The sequence below is a fragment of the Monodelphis domestica genome, chromosome 5 (genome assembly GCF_027887165.1).
Source record: "Monodelphis domestica isolate mMonDom1 chromosome 5, mMonDom1.pri, whole genome shotgun sequence".
Lineage (NCBI taxonomy): Eukaryota > Metazoa > Chordata > Mammalia > Didelphimorphia > Didelphidae > Monodelphis > Monodelphis domestica.
The window spans coordinates 46,249,461-46,262,910 of NC_077231.1; the positions used below are offsets into that span (position 1 = coordinate 46,249,461).

Below are 13,450 nucleotides of genomic sequence, written 5' to 3' on the forward strand. Positions count from 1 at the left end.
ATAGTGGAAGATGCATGCTTTGATCTGCACTCAATCCAACAATTCCTTTTTTGGCTGGGGAGAGCATTTTTTATTACGCGTCTCTTATGGTTATCTTGGAGAATTGCTTTGCTAATAATAGTTTAGTCTTTCACAGCTGATCATTGTATAATAGTTACTGTATACATTGTTCTCCTGGTTCTGTTCACTTCACTTTGCATCAGTTCATGTAAGTCTTTTCAGGTTTTTCTGAACTCTTCCTGTCTATTCTTCCTATGTTCCTAATTGTTCCTATTATGGTGCAATAGTATTCCATTATGATCATATGCCACAACTTATTCATCCATTCCCCAAGTAATGGACAGCTCCTCAGTTTCCAAAACTTTGCCACAACAAAAAAAAAAGAGCTGTTCAAAATGATTTTGGTGCAGGTAGGTCCTTTTCCCTTATCCCTAATTTCTTTGGGATAAAGACACAGTAGTGGTATTGCTGGGTCAAAGGATATGCATTGTTTTGTGGCCCTTTGAGACTGGTTCCATATTGCTCTCCAGAATGGTTGTATCACTTCATAGTTCCTACAACAGTATTAGTGTCCCCATTTCCCCACATCCCCACCAACATTTATCATTTTCCTTTTTGGTCATATTAGTAATTTTGATAGGCGTGAGATGTTGTTTTAATCTTTATTTATTTCTTTATTTAATTATTTATTTATTTTATTTATTTTTATTTTTAATTTGCATGTCTCTAATCAATAGTGATTTGGAACATTTTTTTTTTCATTATGACTATGGACAGTTTTAATTTCTTCCTCTGAGAACTGCCTGTTCATATTCTTAGACCATTTTACATTTGAGGAACGTTTTGCATTCTTATAACTTAACTCAGTTCTCGATGTATTTGAGAAATGAAGCTTTTTGTCAGAGACATTTACTGTAAATTTCCCCCCAAATTTGTTGTTTCTCTTCTAATCATGATTGCATTGATTTTATTTATCGAAAACCTTTGTTATCAAAATTATCTATTTCATTTTTTATAATGTTCTCCATGTCTTCTCTGGTCATAAATTCTTCACATACCCACAAATGTGACAGGTTTCCCTAATTTGTTTATGGTGGTACCCTTTATGTCTAGATCAAGTATTCATTTTGACTTTATCTTGGTGTATGGTATGTGATATTGGTCCACCCCTTATCTCTGCCCTGCTGCTTTCTAGCATTCCAAGAAATTATTGTCAAATAGTGAGTTCTTTCTCCAAAAGCTTGGATCTTTGGGATTATTGAACACTAAATTGCTATGGACCTAACTGCCATGTGTTGATTACCTGATCCATTCCATTGTTCTGCCCCTCTATTTCTTAGCCAGTACCAAATTGTTTTGATGATCATCACTTTATATTATCATTTGATATCTGTTACAGGTAAGCCTTCTTCCTTCAAAATTCTTTTCATTAATTCTCTTGATATTCTTGGCCTTTTGTCCTTTCAGATAAATATTTTTCCAGTTCTGTTAAATAATTTTTCAATAGTTTGATTGGTATGGCACAGATAGGAAATTATTTAGGTGGGACTGTCATTTTCACTATATTGGCTCTGCTTATACATGAACAATTAATGTTTTTCTAATTGGTTAGGTCTAAATTTATTTGTGTGAAGAGTATTTTGACACAGAAATAGGTTTTGGACAATGATACATGTATAACTCAGTGGAACTGCTTGCCAGATTCAGGAGGGGTGAGGAAAACGTGTGTGTGTGGGGATCATGAGTCATATAACCATGGAAAAATATTCTAAATTTAAAAAGGGGGGGAAAGAATATGAAGAGTATTTTGAAGTTGTGTTCATATAGTTGCTGGGGGTTTTTTGGTAGGTATACCATTAGGTATTTTATATTGTCTAGAATTATTTTGAAAGAAATTTCTTTTTCTCATGCTTTTGAATTTTGTTAGTTGTAAATAGAAATGCTGATAATTTATGTGAGTTTATTCTATATCCTTTGACTTTGCTTAAGTTGTTAATTATTTCTGATAGTATTTGGTTGATTTTTTAAGATTCTCCAATTATTCCTTCAATTTCTTTTTCTGCTCTTATTGCTGAAGTGGGCATTTCTAGTACAATATTGAATACTAGTTGTGATAATGGGCATCCCTGCTTTACCCCTAATCTTATTGGGATGGATTTTAGTTCATCCCCATTACAGATGAGCTTACTGGTTGTTTTCTTTCTGTTTTAGATCTTTCTGGTTTATATTTGTGTCAAAAAACGAATTTGGAAGGATTCTCTCTTCCCCTATTTTTCTAAATATGTAGTAATGGAGGAAGTTGTTCTTTGAATATTTGCTAGGATTGTGGAATTTGGGAGAATTGTTAATCCATCTGTCCCTGGAGCTTTTTTCTTACAGAGTCCTTTGATGATTTGTTCAATTTCCTTTTCTTTGATGGTGCTGCTTAAATATTCTATTTCCTCTTTTGTTAATCTGGGTAGTTTGAATTTTTTTAAGTATTCATCTATTTCACTTTGTCAGATTTATTGGCATACAGTTGGACAAGAGAACTTTCAATAGTTGCCTTAATTTCTTCATTGGTTTTGATCATACTTTTTCATTTTTGATATTGGTAATTTGATTTTCTTCTTTCTTTTTTTAAAAATTAAATCGGCCAATGAATACTTATTTAACTTATTTTTTTCATAAAGTCAACCCCTTGTCTTATTTATTAGTTCAATGGTTTGCTTACTTTCAACTTTATTACTCTCTCCCTTGATTGTCAGGACTTATAATTTGGTGTTTAACTGGAGATTTTTAATTTGTTTTATTTCAAGTCATTTCAAGTAACTAAAACTTACCCAGTTCATTGATATGATCTTTCTATATTTTATTGATGTAAGCCTTTGTAGACATGAATTTCCCCCTAAGTACTGCTTTTGTCTACATCCCACAAAATTTGATGTTTCCTCCTCATTGTAATTAAGTGCTGAAATTTAGAGGATGCCAAGACATGCTTCTTTTCTCTAGAACCATATACCATAAATTGTTGATTGCTTCCATGATTTGGTCTTTGACCCATTTTTTACTTTAGGATAAGTTTAGCTTCTAATTAATTTTTAGCCTTTCTTCCTGCTTCCTTTTGTGGAGTATAATTTTTATTACCTGATGGTCCATATTCCTTATGAATTCTGAACCTGAGGTCCCTTTGGGATTAATCCAGGGACTCACTCCAACCACTTTATTCTAAAATAAATTATTTCTACTAAAGTAGGTAATACCAGTTTTGTTTATTTGGTCCAAAACAAGGCATACATTTATCAATTGTTTAGCAGCAGCTTGGATGCTATCATATCTTGATATAAGTTATTAAGTTGTATGTGCTTAAATTTGCTACAATTCCAGCCAACTATATTGAAGATCTCAGTGACATTTCAAACATTGCTCAGATAAAGGTTGCTGGGAGTCTTATAATAGTGAAACTTTGAGGATCCAGGTTTTCTGGCTCATGATTTTGAATTTTTAAATATATCATGTCAGCAACTATAATATGATAAAGAGGGAGAGATTTTTAATCACAGTCTATATGTGTTCCATGACTGCAAATAGTTGTTAAGTTTCATTTCTTCTAATCTCCCCATAATGCTACCCCTAACTCTTAAAAGGGCTTTAATTTTTTTGCTTCAGCTTTAAGGTTGAGTTGGCCACATGTATATGAAAGGAACAAAAAGGACAAATGGGAAAATTCCCAGGAAAATTGCTACGAACCAACAAATTCCATTCACATTAAAGGACCTGTCCTGGGTAATTGATATTAGTGCCACTTCTAGAGCTTTTTCCTCCTGCTGTTTTGTATAACCTTTTCCTGGAATCTAGAACATACAATGAGAGAACAATCTTGGGGTTTATGATTTAGTTATGTCCTATCATTAATGGCAATACCATTGGACCAAGTAGATGCATCCCAATATGGCGACACTTAGAGCTTAGGTAACTAACAAAGATGGGAAGTTGTTAGAAGAATGTCAAATGTCTAAAATGTTCCATTGAATTCAAAACCTTTGCTGGTCCTTAGTATAATCCATTGGTATCTAAACTGGTGCATTGCAAATTGATGATGATAACATTATGAAAAATGTACTATGGTCTATTTCAAGAATTCCATCCAGGGGCTGATTCATGTAATGGGGCATAGAAGGAAGCAGACTTATAGATGAGTAGAAGCAGAGCCATAACTAGGGTGGAGTGATTGGACTAGGGATCAGAGTGCTGAAATTTAGAGGATACCAAGACATGCTTCTTTTCTCTAGTACCATATCCCTTTGACCCTCCACTAGCACATTTCTCTGTATGATGTTATACCTGTAAAGTAGGAGAGATAGTCCACTTTGAGCAGAGAACAGTCTCTGACAGAGACTAGTTGAAGAGAGAGTGGGGTAGGAGCAGGAAGAAAAAACTGAAAATTCCAAGAGAGAATCAGATGCTTGGAGGTCCAACTGGCCACTTCACTTCCAGCTGGGAGCCTGAGGAAGGAGGTAGATCTCCTAGGCTGGGAAGAAGCCTGTCTCTCTGGAGATCAACTGTCTCTTTCTGAATTCCTGGATACCTCTCAGGCAACTCTCCATAACAGCAATCTAAAGTTATCAGAGGCTTTTGTGGACTGGGACTTGGCAGAGAGCTGTCCACAAATTCCTTCCAAAGACCTCCCTCTCTATCTCTCTCTCCCCTTACCTTTCCCCAGACTCTAATATTCAAGTTAGTTAGTTTAGGAGTAGGGACCAACAGGCAATTGGCAAGAAGAGGGATCAAGGCTGAGAAGCTTTGAACTCCTAGGCTTTGGAGGGCCAATCTGCCAGAGGGGACAAGTTGTAGGGCTTCTCTGTTCACCCACTTCCCTGCTTGATACCCTTACCACCCCTTTCCTGCTTGAACCCAAATAAGTCACCTGTTATTCAAGATTTAGGTCTGGGCCAGTTTCTAACAATAGTAAAGGGGATTGAAGATTTGGGGAGTGTCACACCTCTCCCCAAAAAGGAGATTTGACTTCTGGATCCCAGTGATCTAAGACTGCCAGACCCAAGGAATAGACATCTTTCCTTGGCAGTGGAGTAGCCCCAAGATCCTGAAGGGGACTGACAATGAAGTCCCTGGGGAAAACAGGTATGAGAATTTATCTTGCCTCTCGAGGATAGATTGGACCTCAAGGGTGCATCTTGTCATCTTACTAAGGCTTCCCTCTCTAGTCTCTTGTCCTCCATCTCCCAAAAGACATTCTCTGAGGAGACATACTCCCGCTTTCAAGGAGACAGGACTTGCCTATCTCCCCCCCAGAAGGAAGGGAGGGAAAGAACAATCTCTTCACCCTCTCAACCCATTCCCTCTTTCTTATCCTTTCATCCTTATCCCTTCCATTCCCTATATTACAACAGTGACCACTAGCGCATTTCTCTGTATGATGCTATACCTCACCTTGCTTCAGGAGAGCTCCTGACTCCCTCCCCCTTTTCTAGGAAAAGTAGCCATGCTATTAAAGATCTGGATTTCTGTGGTGAGTAATAGAAATGGTGAAAAGCAATAATGATAAGGCAGATGTAAGGACCTGGAAAGAAAATAAGAGAAAAATTGTTGCCAAAAATAAAAGTGAGCACAGGTCAGTAAGAAGCTCATAAATATTGTAAGGGTATTGGAAAAGGCTTCTGAATACAGTACAAGACTGGAAAAGGAAGAGCTTTTGAAGGACAAAGGAGATACCATACCTGGAGTTGCAAATCTTTCCAGATGGCATCAAAAACAGAGCTATATAGTGAATATATTTTGATAGTGACAAAATTTTAGAAAAAAATGGGTGAAAGGAGGCAATCTCTTTGGAGGATGAAACAGAGAGAGAAGAATGACAATACTGAAAAGGAAGGTGTATTATCCTAAAATTAAAATATGAAGGTCTTTTTAAGTGACTTGGTTTATATTCCTATGGTTCTATTCCAATACTCAGTTTTGATTCTAAGTCAGAAGAGTGGTAAGGGTAGGCAATGGGGGGGGGGGGGTGTGTTAAGTGACTTGCCCAGGATCACACAGCTAGGAAGTGTCTGAGGCCAGATTTGAACCCAGGACCTCCCATCTCTGGGTCTGGCTCTCAATCCACTGAGCCACTCAGCTTCTCCCTACTGATACATTTTTAATTAAAAATATTCATAATTCTGATGAGTTCTTCATATGAGCACTGGGTACCTATGGAGAAGGAGATAGACGATGACTGATAGAGGGAAGGATGTAACAGTTACAGTAGGGGAAAGGAGATACATGCTTCTTTACACTTTTCTTTTTCATTGTGGAACTAGCCCTGAATATAGCCTTAAGCTTTAGGAACAGAATTAGTGGTGTCACACCTCCTTGAATTCTGGCTTCACACTTCCAGTGCAAAGCTAAATAGGACCAGGTCCTAGAGTTGGGAGAGTAATAGGATGTGCCAAATAGCTGTTGACCTCATGAACTGCTTTTGTTTTGGGCACAGTATCAACATGGGAAACAGAGCTGAGCTGGTAGTTTTTGGACTTGACTGGACTCCAAGCACACATGACCACTGACTCAAAGGATTGAAGCTTCCAGAAATGTAGTAGTATATAAGATGCTGGGGCTGAAAGGAAGGCAATGAAAAATCAGCTAAATATTGGAAATTGCACTTGTTAGGGGGGAGGGAAGGACTTGTTCTGGAATGAGAAAGCAATTGTTCTCAAGCTTCTCTAGTCTTTTGCAAATGATAAACCGAATTCTGAGAGGAAATTTCCTAGAGATAAATGGGCTCAGAATCTGGCTCATCCTAGCTTCATAAAAAAGAAAAAGTGGGACACTAATGTGGAAGAAGGGTTTTTGAAGAAAGATTCATTTTTTGTGCATCAACTTTGATACAAGAAAGGTTGAAATACATTTTTCTCTGAGTACAGATAGAGAAGAAATAGAGGAAAACTGAGATGAATAGTGACTCAGGTATTTAAACTTAATAAAAGTAAAGATGATAGGTTAATAGATTTAGAAGTGGAAATTATCTTAGAGGTCATCTAGTATGACACACAGTGATAGCTAGGTAGCCCTGTGGATAGAGCAGTAAGCCTGGGGTTAGGAGGACCTGGGTTCAAATCTAGCCTCATATACTTCTTAGCTGTGTGACCCTGGGCAAACATTTACTTCCAATTGCCCAGCCTTTACCACCCTTCTGTCTTAGAATGGATACTAATATAGGAGGTAAGGATTTTTGTATTAAAAACAAAAACAAAAAATATCAATTGTGTGGATAAGGAAACCGAGGCCATAAGATGTTCATTGCCTTGCTCAAGCTCACACAGGTAGCTTCTTCACAAATGGTGCTGATTCTATTTATGTGTAATTTATGATCTTGGCCAGAATGACTAAATTTTGAATAGACTGTTGGGTTTAGAGTCAGAGGACCTTGGTTTGAATCCCATCTCTGCTACTTTTTTTGTGATCTTAAACCAGCTCACCTTCCCAGATGATATGATCATCGAAAAGTGGACCATAGGGTTGGACTCAGTATATACAGTATATGCAGTAGTAAGTGGTCCCAGGTAACCAGATTATTGGAAATACTATTTTAAGTCCTGGAGACAAATCTTAGCCCCAAACTATAGGCTTTCCCCCTCCCCCTTGGTTTCTAAAAAATTAGGTTTTAATGGATGCCAACTTCCTTTAGCATTTAAGACCAAAGAGTGGGGCAACTAGGTAGCACAGTGAATAGAGCACCAATCCTGGAGTTAGGAGAACCTGGGTTCAAATACTCAGATACTTATTAGCTGTGGGACCCTGAACAGGTCATTTAACCTTTATTGCCTAGCCCTTTTTGCTCTTCTGTCTTAGAATTGTTACTAGGACTGAAGGTAAAAGTTAGAGAAAAAAAAAGGCCAAAGAGGAGAACCAGTAAGAAATTGTAATGTTTAAGTAGCTAGAAGCTGGTCATTGACTTCTACATCTCTGGTTTGGGATTAGGAGTCTAGAAAATTAGATTTGTTGACAATTTCCAGAGAAAATAGATTATATAGCAGTGGGACTATATTAATTAAAAATGTTTATTCGCTTAAAAAAAAAACCCTTACCTTTTGTTTTAGAATCAGAATTAAGTATTAGTTCCAAGGTAGAAGAGCAGTAAAGACTAGACAATTGGGGTTGTGACTTGCCCAGGGTCACACATCTAGGAAGCATCTGATACCCACATAGCAGGCAGACTCATCTCCCAGGAAAACTGACCATGATGGTCCCTCCAGCACTTCAATATGAGTGAACGTAGACCTCCAGGCTAACACTGTCTAGGTATGAAGGAAAATGCTTGATGCAAATTAAAATGCAGAAAAAATCTTAAAACGTTGGAAAGTTGAGACCAAAAATTAGAAAATATTTACTCACCGGAGATTTTCCTACCCTTGAGTATGTGGAGGTGTCATTTCCATGGACATGAATGCTCTGTGCATCCAAAGAGTTGCCACTATAGTCAGCAGCAAGAATTGATTGGAGTCCCAGAGTATGTGTGCATTAGGGAAGCCAATTCAGTCATTTTCTTGTGTCTCTCAAGGGAGGTCATAGACACAGCCACTCAAATTGAGTCCCCAAATGTGGTATAAAAACATTAAGTTAATAAGAGTAAGTAGTTCGTTTGAGGAGGGATAGGTTGGACTAGACGGCACTCACCTAACTCCCTTTAACTCTGAAGTTTATGGCTTTTGTGAAATGCCATTGCTTACTGAGGCCATTTAAAAGGAGCACAGTGTGAGCCAGATTCAGAAGCAGACAGACCTGAGTTCCAGTCCCACCTCTGACTCTGTCTGGCTATGGCATTCTAGGCAAAGCCATTTAACCTCTGGGTGCTCGAGTTTATAAGTTGTGGAAAGGGTGCTCACCTGTCAGGGTAGACAGTTTCCTCTTCTGGGAGTTCCCTATATGACTTCCTGCATTGTAGGAGTTTCTTCATTTGTGGGATCTTTTACCACCAGCTGCCTTGGAAAAAGTTTTCGCATATCAGCGTTCCCTAATGTACTGATTACATTGTGAGAGGAAGTTCACTAAGGAAATCACAGATCCAGTTTCTATGACTATTATTCCAATTATCTGGAACAATACAGAAGAGGAGAGGCAGCTTGGCATGGTTGCTAAAGAGAGAGAGCCATGAAGCCAGGAAGACCCTGGTTCAGATCCTAATTCTGATACATGCTGGCTAGATGACCCTGGCCAAGGGACTTAAATTTAGAGCCATTTAATACCACTAATTGAGGTCCTAAGTTCAAATCTGGCTTCCTAGTTGTGTGATCCTAGGCAAGTCACTTAACCCCTATTGCCTAGCTCTTACCTCTGTTCTGCCTTAAAACAGCAGTGATTCTAAGATGGAAGGTAAGAGTTTTAAATATAAATAAAAAAAATAACACTACTAATTGAAGAGAAGGTATTGACCTGCACTGGTAAAGAAAGTCTTCTTTCCTGGAAGTTTTCTGAACAAATAAAATCACAGGCACAGTTCCTCCTTATCCAATTTTTAACAAAGTGATAAGTAAATAGAATTGGCAAGTCCAACCATGCCATAATATGAAAAACAAATTAATCTGGCAGGGGACAAATTTAAAGCTCCCTAGATCCAGAGAGATCTAGAGGTAGCTAGATGGCATAATAGATAGATTCTGGAGTCAGGAAGACCTGAGTCTAAATCTAGCCTCAGACATTTACTAGCTGTGGGATCCTAGGCAAGTCACTTAACCCTATTTGCCTCAGTTTCCTCATCTGTAAAATGAGTTGAAGAAAGAAATGGCCAGCCACTCCAGTATCTTGACCAAGAAAACCCAAATGGCATCAAAAGAATCGGATGCAACAGAAACAACTGAACACAAAACCAGAGAGAGACCAAGAATAATAACAAGGAAAACCAGGGAGAGAAGAACAAATGGATAGAAGAGTAAAAATAGGAAAAGAAAACATTCTTAAAATGGTGAAGGAAACTGGAGGAAAAAATTATTAAGGAGCACAGTGATAAGATGATTTAAGTGAAATAATAGAAAAACTTAATGAACTGCAAGATGGTGTAATTAGATGGAAAGTAAGTCCTACACAGAGCCAGTAGGGTGGAGAAGGAGCTTGAAAGGTTCACTAATTCCCTGCCTTCATGAAGAAGAAAGTCAAAAGCCAGTCTTAATGATAGTGGCAAAAAAAAAAAAAGCCCAGCAGATGTTTCTCTTTGTGTTATGTTGTTTAGACAGATTCCTTGTTTAGTTAGAAAGCTATGGTCCTGGAGCCTGGGTAACTTCCATGGAAACAACTCCATGATAAATAATTGTTTTCCTAAAAATCCTTGCACTCCCAGTCCCTAGCACATAGCAGAAACTTAATAAATGACTCTTGATTGGGCCTTTCTTTCTTTCTTTCTTTCTTTCTTTCTTTCTTTCTTTCTTTCTTTCTTTCTTTCTGCTGACCCATTATGTTCCCTCTTCCTGAAGTTTTAACAGATCAGAGAACATCCTAATTTTGATGGTTCTCAATGTTTGAAGGATATATAGGTTGGCCAAAGTGAGCTACTCAGGGTAGAGAGAACTGTCCGAGGGTCTTAAGCTAGAACCAGATCCCGGAACCTTTGGACATTCCTTTCGGTGATGCTTCAGGGTGTTCATTATTGAAGTCTGTGATATCTGTTTCTTTGGTATCCAGCTGTTCTAATAAATAATGAACGTCTGGAGGAGTCTGAGGGGCAGCCACAAAGTTGATTCCACTAGTCTCCGAGGACGTCTCTGTGTCTATTAAAAGAATAGTTTCAGGGGCAACAGGGTCGGAACTTAGTCCTGACAAGGAGACTTGACTAGACTCTAGAAATCCTGGGAGGCTCCACCTTTTGGGGTACTTGTCCTCCGCGCTGTTCTCAAAAGCAAACTCCAGAATCTGTGCTTCAGTTTCAGGTGAAATGACCTGTGTCGTTTGGGAAGGGGGCGGGTTAGAATCCTCCGGGTCAACTGCCTGCTCAGTTCTCATTGGCTGAACTCCTGAAAGCAAAGAGTCTGGGATGGATGACTGAGGGCTTGGCTGGTAACTGTCCAGGGATGTTGGCGTTGAAAGGTCGGCGGAAGTGATCAACACTTCTGGGACTTGAAGGCTTGTCTTTGTGGGTGAGGCATTAACGCTAGACTGTGGGGTCAGACTCATTAAAGTGCTCGTCCGGCTGGTTTCTCTAATTACGGACAGGTCTCCCATGCTAGCGTGGAGCTTGGGGCTGCCCTCCCCAGGCTCGAGCTTCTTTTTGCCTCGGGATCCGGGCTGGCGGTTTCTGGGAGGGACATTCAGCAAGCCGCTCACGTGACTCAGTTCACTAGTGGGGAAGAACACGGAGCTGTCGCTCGCCTGCCTCCCGTAACTGCGCCTCGCTGGGCTATTGGGGGCTTCGTGGACACTCAGGAAACGTTTCACCTTCCTGATCACTGAACGCCTCTGTCCATGCTTCTCATCATCCCAAAGCCATTCTTCTCCGCCAGGGAAGTAGGACCCAGACAGCCTGAAACATAATGAGAGAATATAAGCAGGGGTTTTCTACAGGGTCGCTCTGGAGGCAGCACCAATCAACTGCTGCTTAAACAACAAAAAAACAAAAACAAAACCACAACAAAAAACCACAACAACCTTTACCTTCTCTATCTTATTTGTATGTTATTTACTATTACATTAAAAAAATAGTTTCTAGGATTTTTTTCAATAACTTTTACCTTCCATCTTAGAATCAATACTGTATACTGGTCCCAAGGCAGAAGGGTAAGGGGCTACCCAATGGGGATGGGAGGAGTGACTTGCCCAGGGTCACACAGATAGGAAATATGTGAGGTAAGATTTGAAACCAGGGCCTCCCGTATCTGGGCCTGGTTCTTGGTCCACTGAGCCACCTAACTGCCCCCTACTCACAATTTTAAATTGCCTACTATGTACCAGGCACTGGGCTAAGTATTGGAAGAACGTAGGAGACACTAAATCAGAAAGGATTCAAAAACCACCTTAGACTATTAGCTATGTGACTGTGGGCAAGTCAACTACTTAAAAATATATATCACTCTGTGCCTCAGTTTCTTCATCTGTAAAATGACAGGGTTGGACTCAGTGATCTCTAAAGTCTTTTAAAAATTCTAATTCTAGGGGCATCTGGGTGGCTCAGTGAATTGAGAGCCAGACCTAGACAGGAGAGGTCCTAGGTTCAAATCTGGCCTCAGACACTTCCCAGCTGTGTGACCCTGGGCAAGTCACTTAACCCTCATTACTTAGCCCTTACCACTCTTCTGTCTTGGAAACAATATATAGTATTGATTCTAAGGTGGAAGGTAAGGGTTTGAAAAATAAAATAAAATAAAATTCTAAATCTATGTTCCAAGTAATAGTCTCTACTCTCAAAAATTTAGCATTCTAGCTAGAAGGACAAACAACATGTATACCTACAAATATAGTCAGAGTATATGGTAAATATGTATGTATTTGATTATTTTAAGTTAATTAAATTAAAATTAATTAACTAATTAATCATTACTAGTATCTGAGCAAAAGGAAATTTTCTCTCCCCTCTTTTCACTATCTGTACCTGGTGTGAGTGTCTGAGCATGAGCCTGGAAGTGAGGACTATGTGAGGGAAAGCACTAAGTCAATTAGGTCACTTGAGTCTACATGAATTTGCTTGAGTCTGCATCCCCTACATTGGGCACATGACTCTGAGTTTGATCCAGAAGGGAGAGGGAGGTTAAAGGTTTGAGATGAGGAAGTAAGCTCTCCTTATGTCTGGTGACCATGCAAGAAGGTGAGAGCACCCATGTGGGGACATAGAGTAGGCTTAAATCTCTTACTCTCGTTCTTGACCCATCCAAATAATTCTAATAAACTTTGTAAAAATTCTAAGGACCCGAGTCTTTTCAATTTAATTCTTACATATCTAAGGAAATCTTGAAAGGCTCCATTCAGGAAAAATTCAAAGAGGGAGAATTGAGAACATTCTAGGAATATAGTGACAGTTTACTGAAATCAACCAATCAATATTACTTAAGCACTCACTGTATGCCAGGACCTGAGTATAAAAGCTAGCATTTATATAGAACTTCAAGGTTTGCAAGGTGCTTTACAAATATTATCAATATTATTTAAAACTACCAGCAACCCTGGGAGATAGGTGCTATTACTATCCCCATTTTACTGATGAGAAAACTGAGGCAGGCAAAGGTTAAGTGACTTGCCCAGGGTCACACAGCTAGTAAGTGTCAAAGACTGTATTTGAATTCAAGTCTTCCTGAGTTGAAGTTCAGCACTCTATCCACTGGGCCATCCAGCTGTGTTACGATGGGATGTGGAATGCTGCGTGAGAAAATTGGCAAGAAAGTCAAAATGTAAATGACTGAGTCAGAGTGTTTTTCCTAAAGTGACAATATTCACTCAGGAAATGTAGGCTTTAATAATTCAGAAAGAAACAGCGTCTATTCCCTTTTTCCCA

The 13,450-nt window shown here is 39.0% G+C and overlaps 1 protein-coding gene across 4 annotated transcripts in view; it reads right to left on the reverse strand.

The window, feature by feature from the left end:
- Positions 1–3,234: 3,234 nt before the first annotated feature.
- BEST3 (bestrophin 3) overlaps positions 3,235–13,450 on the reverse strand; it is a 52,480-nt gene continuing 42,264 nt past the window's right edge. For all 4 annotated transcript variants that reach the window (XM_056798450.1, XM_001369520.4, XM_056798451.1 and 1 more), the window contains one exon: positions 3,235–11,488. In XM_056798450.1, coding sequence (XP_056654428.1) covers positions 10,558–11,488 — 931 coding nt within the window. In that variant the 3' untranslated portion in view covers positions 3,235–10,557. The remainder of the gene's footprint in view (positions 11,489–13,450) is intronic.